Here is a 16,763-nt window from a genome sequence, read left to right as displayed (position 1 = left end):
TGCTATCTGCAGACATGACAGCTGGCACACGGTACTTACATGCACTAGTTCACCGAGCTGGCAACTTCTCCTTCCACCCATGTCATGCCTCTCTCTTGACCACTCCAGTGTTAAGCAACTGACTTCCCACTGCCCCTTTCTAGCTCATTCCCTCCCATGCCTCAGATCTGCTGATAAGAACCTACTTATTCTACCCCTCCCCCCTGCCCTCCATCTCAACAGCACCCATGACACCACTTTCAGTTATCTGGGCCTCAGACTCTGGAATGACCTCCAATGCCGTGTCCGTAATCAACATACCATCCCCACCTTGAAGCAGGCTTTGAAGACCTACCTCTTTGTCACTTACTGCTCGTTCATATCCTAGTTTTTTTCCATATTTCTGTAACCACGTAGGCCTGTTTACCCCTCTCTCTCTTCTGCTACCCCTCTCCGCTCTACTAGCCTGGGCCTTCTGGCCTCATCTCTCTTGATAACTCTTAATTATTTGTAAACCACTTTAAAGCCTATGCTCAAGCCCTCTGCGGTATATCAAGCGTATGGAAATAAATAAATAAATATTGTCTATCACATAGTTAATCCAACATTAGCTGCTTAATGCAACTTAGTAAAAGGGACCTTTAGTTTCAATAGTAGTGTTGTTTTTATTATGTTCCATAAATTATAGAATCCTGAATTCCTGAGCTGAAGACCCTCCTCCTACCCCCCAAAAAAATGTTATTTCACAAGAAAACACCCTAAAATGAGGCAAAATTTGTGAAACTGTACTAACAGCAACACTTTTTATCCAGGCCAAAAAGAAGCCCACATTATTATAACATAGAGAAAAAAAACCCCTCAGATTTTAATTAGCCAAACAGGCTACAGTCATAAAAACTCCTCCTCAGAATGCACAATTGTAAATAATATTTGCAGTACATCCAATCAATGAAGCGATATATGAATATAACATGACTCGGGAATTAAACTGTACAACCGAACCATTTCTTGTGAAGTGAAGCTATTTAAAAGAAGAAAGGGGCCCTTTTCCGAAAGCTTAGCATGCGTTAATGGAATTAGCATATGTCAGTGGCATTCCTGGCCTGGATGGCACCCGGGTGAAGCGCCGATGCGTTCCCCCCCCCCCAAGTGCAGCGTGCCCCCCCCCCCCCGCTAGATGACACCTCCCCCCTCCGGCGAAATGACCCCCCCCAGGTGCACACCGCTGGGGGGGGGGGGGTGCCGCAGCGCGCGCCTGCTCCTCCGAGTTCGCTAAACTTCATTCGCTGCAGCTCCCTCTTCCTCGGAACAGGTTACTTCCTGTTCCGGGCAGAGGGAGCTGCAGCGAACGAACAAAGTTTAGCAAACTTGGAGGAGCAGGCGCGCGCCGCGGCACCCCCCCCCCCCCAGCGGCGTGCACCCGGGGCGGACCGCCCCCACCGCCCCCCGCCCTTGGTACGCCACTGACATATATGTTAAATAAAAAGATGTCTAATTTATACCTATGAGCTTGTTAGCATGTAGCTCACTCTAATTCCGTTAGTTCATGCTAAGCTTTAGGGAAAGGGCTGCAAAGTGAAGTAAGGGTAAAGCTCATTAAACCGGAAGGCCAAGGAATTCCTCCTGAAGCAGCATTTGTGAAACGGGGACCTCAGGGATTTGAAACCAATTACATTGGTGGACTGTGCTATATCGAAGAGAGGTGCTTTATTAACTACTCATTTACAAATAAATCACATTGTATTGATATATTGCTCCATTAATTGGATGTAGTGTGCGATATTATTTACATCGCCTATGTGGCCATTAATTTACCAGCACTAATTAACATCTGAGGCCTTTTCTCCTCTGCATCCAGGAATGTAAGACCTTTGAAGTCCAAAATGATGAACTATTTCGACACCCCACCAGACAGGACTTAACAAAGATGTGGGTTTTCTATCCCATTCTAAACCATAAAATTATTCTCCTTTGTCACCATCTTATCACCCACCCTGCTCTCCCTGTCTCTCTCCCACCCAGCTCTCCCTCACCCAGCTCTCCCTGTCTCTCGCCCACCCAGCTCTCTCTGTCTCTTGCCCACCCAGCTCTCCTGTCTCTCACCCACCCAGCTCTCCCTGTCTCTCACCCACCCAGCACTCCCTGTCTCTCGCCCACCCTGCTCTCCCTGTCTCTCACCCACCCAGCTCTCCCTGTCTCTCACCCACCCAGCACTCCCTGTTTCTCAACTAACCCACCCCACCCTCTTCCTGTGAGACTGTCATTGGAATGCCTCTGTTTTTCACTTTATATTCTGATATTTGTCAACATTTGCTCATTTCTGATCTGAAGAAGAAGGGTTACGTTCGAAAGTTAATCAAAAAATGTATTAAGTTAGTCTAATAAAAAAGGTATCATCTTATTTTATTTTCTCCTCTACATTATAATAATGTGGGCTTGCTTTTTGCCTGACGGTAGGAACGAAGGGAAAAGCCAACTCAAGGGGACCCTTTTACTAAACTGTGTTAAACAGCAAGTGGCTAGAAGAGCCTGTTACTCAACATTAATTGGTCCCTTCGGTTGAATAAGAAACTCTTTTCCAGACTATTGACAGCTTCACCGAAAAGGTTGCATTTTACTGATCAGCCTAGTGCCATAAGCTCTAGCAACGTACTTTCTTGATAAAGTAGTTGTTATGTAGCTTGTTTTTTTCAAGAGCAACAAAAGCTAGTTGAACCTTCAAAACGTTTATCAGAAAATGTCTCGGACATTCCCTAGAGAAACTTTGGACATCCTTTAATACTGTCCCGCGATAAGCCCTTTAAAGCTGCGATAAATGTGTTCTAGCATTTACTGCAGCTTGTTAAAGGAGCCCATAGTATTTCAGCTTCCAAATTTTCTTAACCATAAATAGATAAAGAATTCCTACAGGTTACTGGCTAGTTTTGAAATAATTTGTATTTATAATGCATACAATTAACTTAAAACAACTAATTAAAATGAGCCTCAGCGGTCAGGACCTCCTCCCCGTCACAGCCGTCAATCGAAAGGTTCACCGTGAGGACTCCAGAAATATCCACCGGGAGCCACCCTGCTGTCTCTTTGCTGGGAGAGCTATGAGACTTGGGACTCGATGTTACTCTTTCGCCCCGGGAGCCCAACATACCACCTGTGCCCGAAGGTCCTCCCTCTCCTATTGGGACGCCCGAAACGGAAGTCGTCGAAGGGGTCTCCCAAGCAAGAGGTCAGGAAGGGAGTACAACCGACGGAGGCTTGAAGCTGGCGGGCTATCAAGCTCACAGAGTTTCTCTGGTTAAACCTCAGATGGTAACTTTAGAGAGCATATGGGATGCTCTCCAACAACTCGATACTAAACTTACTGACTCAACGGAAGGTATGACAGCACTTGTGAGTACTGTGGACAATCTTTCTAAATCTATAGAAATAATTAAAACTGACTCTAAAACCCAAATGGTTCAGCTTAAAACTGAAGTGGAAAAGATTCAAGGAACTTCTACTATGCTAATAAAGCATAATGCTGTTATGCATAGGAAGCTTGAACAACTGGAAAATTATAATCATAGATTAAATTTGCGATTTTTAAACTTTCCACAAGCCACTGGGATCTCTCCTTTAGAAGCTTTTAAAAAATATCTGATAGAGGTCTTGAAGTATTCCCCAGAACATATTCCTCCAATTAATCGAATTTACTACATTCCACAGAAGAAGAAAAGTGAACCAGGAATGGACATAGAGTCACAAGGGAAAAAGAATGGACAAAATTTGAATTCAACGGAACTTTTAGAGTCCTCATTAATTGAGGATTGTGATAGAAATACTTTAATAGTGTCCTTTATATTTGAGCAAGATTTAGAAGCACTTAAACGATTATTCTTTAGACATACACAGTCCCTTTTTTGTGGGGCAAAAATATGGATGTACTCCGATGTTGCCAAACAAACACAGGAAAGAAGAAGGGCATTTTTAGCTATTAGAAAGGAGGCCCTAGAAATAGGAGCCTCCTTTTAATTGAACTATCCCTGTAAATGCGTGATAAAATACTTAGGGCTCAAATATATCTTCTTCAATCCTGAACACTTGAAAGCATTTATAGATTTAAAAAAAACTGTCTGTAACTTAGTATCTGGTTGGGCTGATTTAAGTTGATTTCTGGATAGGCGTGTTAAGCTATATACATGTTTAAATTGTTTTAAGTGGTTTTCTTTCTCCCGGTACATTGTTTAATGGCCCCCCTTTCATATTCTGGTCTAAAGAAGATTATATACAAAAGTTTTGACTGTATTTATCCGCAAATATTTATGCCTATCTGTATTTCTTTACAAGTGTTATCACTTGAGATGTAAGTCTTAAAAAGTAAATTAAAAAAAAAACTAATTAATGATTTATTCTTGGAAGGTTCTTGCTGTATCTGAATGTAACTTGAGCTACAGCTGGAAAAGGCATGAGTTAAATCCCAAATCCCTTCCATTGCCTTCAGTCAGTCTGAAGCTTTTAGAGGGATGTGCAGCAGTTCAGTTGTTTAAAATAAAAGGCATTGATCTCCGATTACTGCTCTATTTCACAAACAAAACAATTTAACAAATTGCATTTAAAGTGAATGAAGTAATTAATACGCTGTGATGGATGCTCCAGGCCACCAGTTCCTCCAGCGGAGAATAGAAGAAGCAGATAAATTGTTCAGAATATAAGAAGATCTTTAACCTTTTTACTGTTGCCTTGCTCTTTTGGTTTTTGTTTTTGTTTTCTTCCACTATTTTTACTTCCTGTTTCTTTGATCGTAATAAGGGATAGGAAATGCGTTTCAGCTCACCAAGATCCCAAAGCTCTTGAGTACTTAAGAATGAGCGATGTCCTCTCCTTCGGAACAGATTTACAGAGCAGAACATTATTCCATTCTATTGGCAGCTACCTGAAAAATAATGAATTAAGTCAGCAAACAAATTAGAGATATAAGTTTGTAATATACTTGGAAACTGTTGAAAGAAGTAAGTAAAAAATCTGAAAATAAAAGGTTTTTATGTACCCCACAGAACCATTTCACAATCCTCGCTTATCCTAAGCCACAGTCCGGACAGAAGTGTAATCTGATTTCCTTAAATGATCATCCATGCGAGACAGCTTAGACATTGAAAGCAAACGCATCTGATATGGTCTACTGGAGCCTGATACCCTGTTTGCACAGCTCCCCCTGGACCCTCTAGCCTTGCTGCTTACTTTTCCATGAAGCAGAGCATAAGATATAATTAAAAACTCCAAAGGACAAGCCAGATTTCAGCTAATTAGCCAATCCCACGACAGCACTGAATTTTATGTCCAATATATTGGGTTTAAAATTAATTAACAATTATTTTTTTGGTTAAGTTTTTTGGTTTTGCACCATTTTTCTTTATAAATGGAGTTAGTTTAGACATAAGGGTAAGGAGTAAGGCTCATGCATTTGATATGCTATGGACTAGCTATCATTATTCATTCAATGTAATGAACCCGGCAGCAAGCTTTATTATAACATCATAAATGATGGCAGAAAAAGACCTACTAAGCCAGGAAGTCTGCCCAGTGATCTTTCTTACCACTGCCAAGGACATATCACAGAATAAAACCACAAGTAAACTATCATATCCCTTATCAAAGAGAGTTTCTGTCTTCTTCTCCTTTGGTCTCAAGCCTCTTGCAGGATCTACTACTCAGTTCACTACCAGTATCTCACTCCTCCCATCTCTAATCCACAAAGCCTTGGAATAGTCCAGCAGCCACCAAAGTGCTGGCATGGTCTCTGCCAAACATCTACTTAGCTTCCTAGATTTTCATCAAACTACAAAACAGTCAGCCTAAATGTTGACTTTTGAGCACCCATGGGTGTACCCTGTCTGTACTTCACCCAGACTCCGCCCACATGTCTGCCATCTTTATACTCCTCCCAGGCCGTGCCCATGGGTGCGCCCTCTCCACATTCCTTCCAGACTCCGTCCATGTGTCTGCCATCTGTACACTCCTCCCAGGTTCCACCCATGGATGTGCCCCTTCTACACTTCACCCAGACCCCCCCCCCCCCATATGTGCGACGTGTCCACGCTCCACTCAGACTTTGTCCATGTACACGCTACAGTGCATATTTGTAGAACAGAGCTTAGCATGTTTGCTAGCTATTCACACACATGCCAACTTATGCATGTAAACTTATGTTAAATTGTACAGCGCTGCGTAACCCTAGTAGCGCTCTAGAAATGTTAAGTAGTAGTAGACAGTCCTCATCTCCACCATCTCTTCCGGAAGGCCGATCCCTTTCCATAGATTACTCCTAAGTCTGTCCCCTTTCACCTTCATCCCAATTTCCCTCATTCCAGAGCATCCTTTCAATTCTAAGCTCTGCCTCCTGTGCATTTCTATCCTGGAGGAATATAAATGTCTTCATCTTTTCTCCCCATTCTGCCTTTTCATATCAATCCCCCACCCTTTTAAAGCCAGCAAATGTCTCTTTTCAGAAATCGATCTCTACTTGTATGTCAAGACTAAAGTCTAATAATATAAAGTGTCCTCAGGTGAGTGTACTTTCTGCTTTACTTTCAGCCTCGCCGTGGGTAAATAAAAGCAGGACCCCCAACACGATTGATCTGTATGATGTGCGAAGACGGCCGTGGTAAGTTTGGCAGCTTTCTCTACAGCATGTGTTGGTCTCTGAAAGATTTGCTACAGCATGGATATTTGTTTAACAATACAATTTCAATCCCTATCAAGGTATATCAATAAAGAAAACAGAAAAACAAGATACACTCATATGTGCTACTTTTTGTGTATACCCTACTGTGCTCTTCAGGGCACAGACCGTATAAGTCTGCCCAGCACTATCCCCGCCTCCCAACCACCAGCCCCGCCTCCCAACCACCGGCTCTGGCACGGACTGTATAAGTCTGCTCCACCTCCCAACCACCGGCTCTGGCACAGACCGTATAAGTCTGACCAGCACTATCCCCGCCTCCCAACCACCAGCCCCGCCTCCCGCCACTGGCTCTGGCACAGACCGTATAAGTCTGCCCAGCACTATCCCCGCCTCCCAACCACCAGCCTCGCCTCCCAACCACCGGTTCTGGCACAGACCGTATAAGTCTGCCCAGCACTATCCCCGCCTCCCAACCACCAGCCCCGCCTCCCAACCACTGGCTCTGGCACAGACCGTATAAGTCTGCCCAACACTATCCCCGCCTCCCAACCACCAGCCCCGCCTCCAAACCACTGGCACAAACCGTATAAGGTATCTAGGCCTGATTGTGTTGAATCTGTTATACCAGCAGTGTAGCTAAGTATGATTGTGTTTCCCCTATTTAGCTTTGATTTTAGGAGTTTTTGAATTTGTCTGCTATGTTTTGCCCTTGAATTGTTTCTAATTTGTTCAAGTGAAATTCCCAGTTTCAAGAATTCCCATCATTATCTCTGTCTGTCTCTAGGGTAATTCTGCATAACTTTTCTGCTGTTTTGTGCATGGAAAATCCCTCTTATGACATTATTTCATGCATAAGATTACACACAGAACAAGCGGGCATGAATTTGTTTAGTAAGAATGCTCGGGTGAGGAGTTCAGATGGAGCATGGTGGAGTCACAATTTACACATGGTGGAATCACAATTTTCCCCCTAAACCCACCTCCCCGCTCCCCCCGTTTTCTGTTTCTGTTGATGGCTCTCTCATTCTCCCTGTCTCCTCAGCTCGAAACCTTGGGGTCATCTTTGACTCTTCTCTCTCCTTCTCTGCTCATATCCAGCAGATTGCCAAGACCTGTCGTTTCTTTCTTTACAACATCCGTAAAATCCGCCCCTTTCTTTCCGAGCACTCTACCAAAACCCTCATCCACACCCTTGTCACCTCTCGTTTAGACTACTGCAATCTGCTTCTTGCTGGCCTCCCTCTTAGTCACCTCTCCCCTCTCCAGTCGGTTCAAAACCCCTACGTCTTGCCCCATCCTTGGCCACATTTAAATCTAGACTGAAAGCCCACCTCTTTAACATTGCTTTTGACTCGTAACCACTTGTAACCACTCGCCTCCACCTACTCTCCTCTCTTCCTTCCCATTCACATTAATTGATTTGATTTGCTTACTTTATTTATTTTTTGTCTATTAGATTCTAAGCTCTTTGAGCAGGGACTGTCTTTCTTCTATGTTTGTGCAGCACTGCGTACGCCTTGTAGCACTATAGAAATGCTAAATAGTAGTAGTAGTAGTAGTAGAACACATACATTTTTTTTAAATGCACACTTACACACTAACATATACTCCTGGTCTCAAGCAGGTATAATGTCTGCAACTTCAGTCTAGGCATGGCTTCTGCAAATGCACTGACCGACAAAAAATGAGGTGAGATCTGCTAAGATGGTGACATCATTGAGGGGCTCAGATGGCACAGAATCTGCAGCATGTTTAGGACAGCTGCAGGGAGGCGGCGGGGCCTACATGGCTGAATAGTTACTCAGGCACCGATGCACTTCTGGGTCCGCCCTGACTCCGCCCTCCGCCTGCCTCAGCAGTGCGCAGGGAGTGCCACGGCGGTCTCTGCTGGTACATGGTGATGATCTGGTTAAATGCTGTTGAATATTAATGAGTGGGAGAGGCAGAGCCATTTGACCTGTTAAACCACTCAAAATATCAGCTGGTCAATTTCTGTCTGAAGTACTACACTAAAATCCTCTCTGTGCAAAGGCCTATAAAAAAGATTTCTTATTCTGAGCCTATGGCAAACGGAAGACAGTATGTGCCACAGATAATAAAATCAAAAGTGCTTCTGCACTGTGCTTTCTGCTATGTTGTTAAATTGCATCTAATTTCATTTTTGGTAGAGGTCAGTTCCTACTGTGCTCTGTATGCTTGATCCATTGTATAGCTCATAGTTTATTGACACTCATTGTCTCTTTTTTACAGGTACATCCAAGGAGCAGCATCTCCTAAAGACATGCTTATCCTTGTCGATGTGTAAGTGTTTACAATTTTAAATGTATAACTGTGCGATTTTATGAAAAACTGTCTTAAGTATGTACCAAATCATCTGCATCTCAATATGGCAAATGTGCATTGATGAAGGAGTGTATCTGTATATGCCTTGCTATGAGAGCAAATTCTCAATCAGGTGATCGCTAACCAGTGAACGCTACAGATGTGCATTTGGTAGAGTACATTTGCTTACAAATGACTAAGGAGGCTAGGGCTATTCAGCTTGGAGAAGAGACGGCTGATGGGGGAGACATGATAGAGGTATATAAAATAATGAGTGGAGTGGAACAGGTGGATGTGAAGCGTCTGTTCACGCTTTCCAAAAATACTAGGACTAGGGGGCATGCGATTAAACTACAGTGTAGTAAATTTAAAACAAATCGGAGAAAATTTTTCTTCACCCAACGTGTAATTAAACTCTGGAATTCATTGCCGGAAAATGTGGTGAAGGCGGTTAGCTTAGCAGAGTTTAAAAAGGGGTTGGACGGTTTCCTAAAGGACAAGTCCATAAACCGCTACTAAACGGACTTGGAAAAATCCAAAATCCCAGGAATAACATGTATAGAATGTTTGTACATTTGGGAAGCTTGCCAGGTGCCCTTGGCCTGGATTGGCTGCTGTCATGGACAGGATGCTGGGCTCGATGGACCCTTGGTCTTTTCCCAGTATGGCATTACTTATGTACTGTGTACTTATTTATGGGCATTAACTTATGAACTGCCTTCCAATGTTCCACCTCCACATGTTTCCTATTGGTTGTATCCTACCAGTCTCGGTGACTAGGACTGCCTTCCAGTGCTCCACTCCCACAGCTTTCCCGTTGCTGGATCGTTCCACAGTCTCTGCACTGCACTGGAAGGCTATAGAAGCTACACTCTGAAAAATATGCAGATACTACAGCCATTCTTTTGGCTTTGGGACAGTGAGTTGTTTGGCTTGGAGGGGCATAATCGAACGCGAACGCCTATCTCCATGGGAGTCTATGTCCAAAAACGGGTACGTGAAGAGGCGGGACAGACCGTATTTTTGAAAAAAATGGACGTTTTTCAGCTGGGCGTTTGTTTTTTTAGCGATAATGGAAACTAAAAACGCCCAGCTCAAAAACGTCCTAATCCGAGCCATTTGGTCTTGGGAGGGGCCAGGATTCGTAGTACACTCGCCCCCCTGACATGCCAGGACACCAACTGGGCACCCTAGAGGTCAGTGCGGTGGACTTCAGACAACGCTCCCACATGCATAGCTCCCTTACCACGGGTGCTGAGCACCCAACCCCCTCCCCCAAAACCCACTACCCACAAATGTACAACACTACCATAGCTCTTAGGGGTGAAAGGGGCACCTACATGTGGGTACAGTGGGTTTTGGAGGCCTCCCATTTACCAGCACAAGTGTTACAGGTAGGGGGGGATGGGCCTGGGTCCACCTGGCTGAAGTACACTGTGGTACCCACTAAAAGTGCTCCAGGGACCTGCATACATGCAGGCCTCTAGGACTTGTTGCTGCTATATAGCATTGGCACACCAGTTGACACCTGAAGACTAATCTCCCCAAAAACGTCCTTTATTGGAATAAGCACGCTTACTCACAGTTAACTGCAGGTCAGAGGTTGTGCCCCACTGGCCACGAGTCTCCCTGGTACTGAGATGAGCAGTAGGTGCGAGCTGGCAGAATGGTGTACAATGCCCTCTTTCAGCCACATTCAAGGTAAGAACTAAGTTCTGTAACGTGGCTAACACGTGAAAGGGATCTAAAACTGGCTTTAAAAAATGGCCACTACCTCATGGACTACCGGAAACAAAACAGGGCACACTCTGACCCAGTAAGCAGGGGGAAAAGCACCATGGGAGTAGAGCCTACCAACTACCAACATCGTGAGCATTTGCCACAAGCTAGTGGAATCACGGAGCCCAATACCCTACACCCACCACAATGCATTGCTGATGTGACTCTGCAGTGCGCATAACAGAAAAGGTGTCACACTCACCCGAGAGCCACATCAGAACCAGGGAAAGGCTGTCACAGGATAGAACACATTCTGCTGTCATGGAGGTGGGTACGGCATTTGAGGCTGGCATAGAGGCTGGAAAAAAAGTTTTTAAAGTGGGGGTTTTTTTGGTGGGAGGGGGTTAGTGACCACTGGGGGAGTCCGGGGAGGTCATCCCTGATTCCCTCCAGTGGTCATCTGATAAGTTGGGTAAAATAAGTACTGTAGTTGTGGAAATGGTCATTTCCTAAAACTGGCCAGTCAATATACAGGTAAATGACCACAGAGCCTATAGTTTTTCCCCAACGTAGGTAATGAAAGAGTTTGCATTGACACACAAAATTTCCTAACATTAACCAAGAAATTTGTGCGTCTTAAAGATCTAGAGGTCAATAATGAAAAAGCTTTAACGGGGCAGGAGAGGCTCCTGCCTGCATCAACCCAGTTAGGTCAAGAGCAGGTCCTGGGGAGCAGCTTGGGCAGTTTATTTATTTATTTACATTATTTATATCCCGCTTGATCTGAGCATTCTCAGCAGGTAATAATTTAGAATATTTATTTATTGCATTTGTATCCCACATTTTCCCACCTCTTTGCAGGCTCAATGTGGCTTACAATATATGAATAGTGGAAGTAGATTAGAAAATAGACATGTGGGAGGGGCATAATCGAAGGAAAACGTCTATCTCCATGGGCGTTTATCTCCGAGAACGGGTCCGTGAAGGGGCGGACCGAACCGTATTTTCGCAAAAAATAGACGTCCATGTTTTATTCGACAATTTGTGAGCTGGGCGTTTTTGTTTTCCAGTGATAATGGAAAATGAAAGCGCCCAGCTCAAAAACGAATAAATCTAAGGCATTTGTTCGTGGGAGGGGCCAGGATTCCTAGTGCACTGGTCCCCCTCACATGCCAGGACACCAACCGGGCACTCTAGGGGGCACTTTTACAAAAACAAAAAAAAAAGGTAAAAGAGCTCCCAGGTGCATAGCACCCTTCCCTTTTGTGTTGAGCCCCCCAAATCCCCCTCAAAACCCACTGCCCACAAGTCTACATCATTACTATAGCCCTAAGGGGTGAAGGGGGGCACCTACATGTGGGTACAGTGGGTTGGGGGGGGGGTTGGGCGACTAAGCATTAAGCAGCACAATTGTAACAGGTAGGGGGGGATGGGTCTGGGTCCACCTGCCTGAAGTCCACTGCACCCCCTAACAACTGCTCCAGGGACCTGCATACTGCTGCCAGGGAGGTGGATATGACATTTGAGGGTGAAAATAAAAAGTTGTGAAACATCATTTTTTTGTGGTGGCAGGGGGTTAGTGACCACTGGGGGAGTCAGGGGAGGTCATCCCCGATTCCCTCCGATGGTCATCTAGTCATTTAGAGCACTTTTTTGGGACCTGTTCGTGTGAAAAAAGGGTCCAACAAAAGTGTCCTAAATTTCCGCTAAAAGCGCCTTTATTTTTTCGATTATCGCCCTAACACGTACATCTCTCCTCGGCAGATAACCAGGCCCCAGTTCCACCTTCGCCACACCTCTGACACGCCCCAATCAACTTTGTCCGCATCCGCGACGGAGTGCAGTTGAAAACGTCCAAAATCGGCTTTCGATTATACCGATTTATTCGTTTTTGTGAGATAAACGTCTATCTCCCGATTTGGGTCGAAATCTAGGCGTTTTTCTCTTTCGATTATAAGGTGGATAGTGGAAATATGAACAAGCAAATAATATAAAACAGTTCTGAATATCTGTGGAGGGGATACATATGTAATCCATGTCTACAAATAAAAACATGCAATAAAACAAATCATCCCTTCCATCGTCTCACATTACTACCTCTGTGGATTAGCCTTCCATGTAAAATGGCATTATGCACAGTCAAGACAGTGTACAGTACCAATCTGCATCTGTCATGCCCGTGCACCACCCCCCTCCCCACTTTAAATCCTGCACTAACTGCTTAACATATCTTAATGCCACGGTAGAGTTACCATGGCATCGTGCACCAATCCGGCACTACTACCAGCCTACGATAGGACCTGATAGTAGGTGCCGCCCCCAGTGCACATCATTTCCAGCGTGACAGAAAATAATTTCTATTTGTACCGCAGGGTTAGTGCGGGAGCCCTTTCTTCCTCTTAAATAGGAGGCGGTAACGGTTCCCGTGGAAATGGCTACGTGGCAAGTCAGCACCTACCTTTCCCCCTTTGTTTTGCCTTTTACCCGCTGTGGTAAAAGGGGCCTCGGCACGCAGCAGATCCATGCACTGAAGCTACTGCAGGGCTTGATAAAAGAGGCCCTTAGTGAACATACCCCTAGAATTCAGCCAAAAATGCTCTTATGCTTTCACTTTGAAAATTCAGTGACGTTGACCCATTGAAAATTATGCATGTATTGTTTCTGCATACAGTCAGGAATAAGCTGACTCCTTAAATCTTAGCTTTTCTGCATCAAGATTGTGAAAAATTAACCCTTAAATGTGAAGAAGTAAATTTTGGCATATTTTCATTTTTCCATATAGGTTAGTGACAACGTTCTAGAAACAGAAATCATCCCCTTATTTGTGTATATTAAATTTCTAGAACTATTCTCTGACATTTTTAGCAGATGTGTGCGTGATCCTGTTGATGTGTGCGTGATCCTGTTGATGTGTGCGTGATCCTGTTTTATGTGAAAAATGTGAAGTGTAATACACACACACACCGCACACATCATTAGTAAGTAGGTCCTGCAATAAAAACTGCTGTGAATACATGCGAGCGCAACGTGTGTTAGAAAACCCAGCCCACAATTCATTCGTTGACATGGAGAAAATAACAGCTACTAGGGAAAGGAACAATGCCAGGATTAATTTCCAGATGGACTTAGATGTTAACCTGTATCCAGTAAGGACTAAGATTCTACATCTCATGCCAAAAAATTTGGCGCCAAAATCAAATTCGCCTAAGCGCGTTCTATAAAGTATGCCTTAGATTTAGGTGTACTTTATTGAATATGCTTAAATTTCCACACTGTTTCTAGAATATGCCGAACGCCCGTCTGCGCAACTAAGTTTAGTCATGGGCAGTTACACCAAGTAGTAAATGCTGATCCCTAAATTAGGTGTGGAATGGCTGTATTTTATAACAGCGTGCGTAGATTTTAGAAATGATCATGACCTGCCCATTCCACACCCATGGCCACGCCCCCTTTTCAACTATGCAGCTTAGAATTTACATGCAGCACATTAGAGACTATGCCTAGACAGTGCTGCGCATACATTCTAATTAATGTCAATAATTGCTTGTTAATTGGCAATTATCAATGCTAATTGGCTTGTTCTCCAATTAGGTTATGTGCATTGTTATGGAATATGCTTTGATTTCTGTGCAAAAATCTCGGAGCGATATATAGAATCTGGCAGAAGAGGTGCATCTGCTGAAAATCCATCTTATTTGCTTCACCATTATCCATATAGTGGAGCAAAAGTGAAGAGGCAAAATTGTTTCATCTAGTAGCGGTATTTAGCCACTTCACAGATAAGTTCTGGGCAGTGATTATCCCTGCAGTACAGATATACAACTCTACTGACTGTACAAATTAGTATAGTGGTCATCACTGCTGAATGTTACCCACTTTGAACATATCTCCGTTACCCTCCGCTCCTATCCCTTCTTAGTAGATTACTAAGAAATAGTATTCCAATGATTGTGTACCCCTAACATTTGCGTGCAACCTTTGTTCTGCACTGAAATCAATTTTTAGTGTCATGTTCCATGAATTCCAAAGACCAAAGGTAGGGAAAGGGATCTTGATGACATTAAAGATTGTAGGCAGACCACAGTGAGCTTGGGGTGACTTCAGACTGTCTTTTATTGAAAAAAAATCCTATTCAGTAGCTTGCTTGTGCATGAAAACATTTCGTGTGTTTCTAATGCTGACATCTGATCCTTCAGAATTGGTGTGTCTTCTCAACACGATGGAGACGATCTGCCATCGTGATCTCTGAGAAGCTACAGACAGAAAATGAAAGCTGGTGGACGCAGGAGGAGAAGCAGACAGAGGTGGAGTTTTCACTGCTTTCTTGTTTCCCCTTCAGGAGTGGAAGCGTCAGTGGACTGACCCTGAAGCTGATCAGAACGTCTGTTACTGAGATGCTGGAGACACTATCGGATGATGACTTCGTGAATGTAGCTTCAGTGAGTCACTCACTCATGTACCGGTTCTGTTTAATCTTACATTTTCTCCACTAGAAGCAAATGAGTTCAGCGTTCGATAATCGATTGGTTGGAAAACAATAGTGATATCAGATAGCGGATGGATATTGACCTATATATAATTTATATTAATCTTACTCAGATAGATAGATAGAGGTAAAACTAAAGCAGATGTAATTTTGAAAGCAGAAATAGTTTGAACTTTTGGGGGAATATTCCCCTCTGTTTCATTACAATGGTGCAGTAGTAATGTATTTTGAAAAATTCTGAAATAGGAGGGATTTTTAGAGAGCATAAGGAAGTTGGAACACATGCAGGGTGCAGGTGTTGATAGTTCTGGTAGGTATGATTAGATCCATATTTTCCCCTTTCTCTTTTTTTGGCATTTTGTTAAATGGCATTTAGTTCTCCTGTCTGTATTCAAGCTGTGCTTGAGAGAGATGCTACATGATCTGCAGGGTGATGGCAGGTATTAATTCGAAGAAGGTAATAGCCTTCCTTGATCTCATCTTCTCAGAGGCCCTGGAACAGCATGAAAATCAGCCACTGAAAGTTTTGACACGTCTTTTGAGTATGGATTGAAACTTTCTCTATCTAAATGCAAATTTTTCCAGACAACTGTCAGGCACCTAGGACATGTCATTTCGGATCAAGAGAGATACTGCTTGATCCAGAGGAGGTTTCAGCAATAACAGTTGGTTTAAACCAAAAGATCCAAGGAACGAAGAGCTTTCTTTAGACTCTCCGGTTATTATTATTGTTTACTGGAAGAGGCAAGTCATTGGCAGAGGGAAGAAGAAATATTTCTATGTAGAAGAGAGAAATGCTGGATAGCCATTGGATAATGACATGCCGCAACTGTTTGGCACTAGCAAAGAGAAAATTACTACAGTGTATATTTTTGTGAAGTTTTAGTATGTAAAGAGATTTGAAGTGTCCTACTAAAGACTGTATAGTAAATACCAAAGAAATAATAACCAACGAACAATACTAGGATTTGCTGACTGGAAATCGCCATTTAAGGTGTTCACACTTATTAGTACATCCGAATTAGGAGGTGCACCATATCAGATGCAAGAAAGGAAACTGAGAGTTATAAAGGCAGATAGGCGTGGCTGTATTTACACATTACTTGAGCGCATTTACACACTGCTTGAGCGCATTTACACACTGCTTGAGCACATTTACATACTAATTGAGCGCATTTACACGCCACTTGAGCGCATTTACACGCGGAGCGCATTTACATGCTACTTGAGCACATTTACACACTGCTTGAGCACATTTACTTGCTACTTGAATGCATAAGTGTACAGAATATTGTCACTTTTGTGGGTAAGTGGCAGTGAAACACCTAAGCACTACTCTGTAAGGGTGCACTTAAGTGGCATGGAGGAAATTCTAGAAATGGTGCTCAAAATTCAGTGACAAGAAAAAAATCAACGCTGAACGATATTCCATAATGGGCTTTGAGGAATAGTGTGTGGCATGAGGAGTTACACCAACTGAAACCAGGGGTAAATCCCGGCACACAAGCTGGGTGCGGATCCCCTGAATTCTACAACACTCTGCACGTTTTAAGGAAACGCCCCTAGCCCACCCATGCCCATCCCATGGCCATACCCCTG

General features: G+C 43.6%; 1 protein-coding gene across 1 annotated transcript in view; it reads left to right on the top strand.

Annotated features, from left to right (window-relative positions):
• The window catches only part of CACNA2D1 (calcium voltage-gated channel auxiliary subunit alpha2delta 1), a 578,231-nt gene that overhangs the window by 359,079 nt on the left and 202,389 nt on the right, over positions 1–16,763 (top strand). Inside the window, exons 8-10 of the mRNA XM_030217110.1 lie at positions 6,547–6,616; positions 8,888–8,938; positions 15,018–15,117. Of these exons, the coding sequence (XP_030072970.1) occupies positions 6,547–6,616; positions 8,888–8,938; positions 15,018–15,117 (221 nt within the window). The remainder of the gene's footprint in view (positions 1–6,546; positions 6,617–8,887; positions 8,939–15,017; positions 15,118–16,763) is intronic.

The sequence above is a fragment of the Microcaecilia unicolor genome, chromosome 10 (assembly GCF_901765095.1).
Source record: "Microcaecilia unicolor chromosome 10, aMicUni1.1, whole genome shotgun sequence".
In the NCBI taxonomy this organism is placed as follows: Eukaryota; Metazoa; Chordata; class Amphibia; order Gymnophiona; family Siphonopidae; genus Microcaecilia; species Microcaecilia unicolor.
The sequence above is the reverse complement of the archived record's forward strand: the minus strand, read 5'-3'. Positions and strand labels throughout refer to the sequence as shown.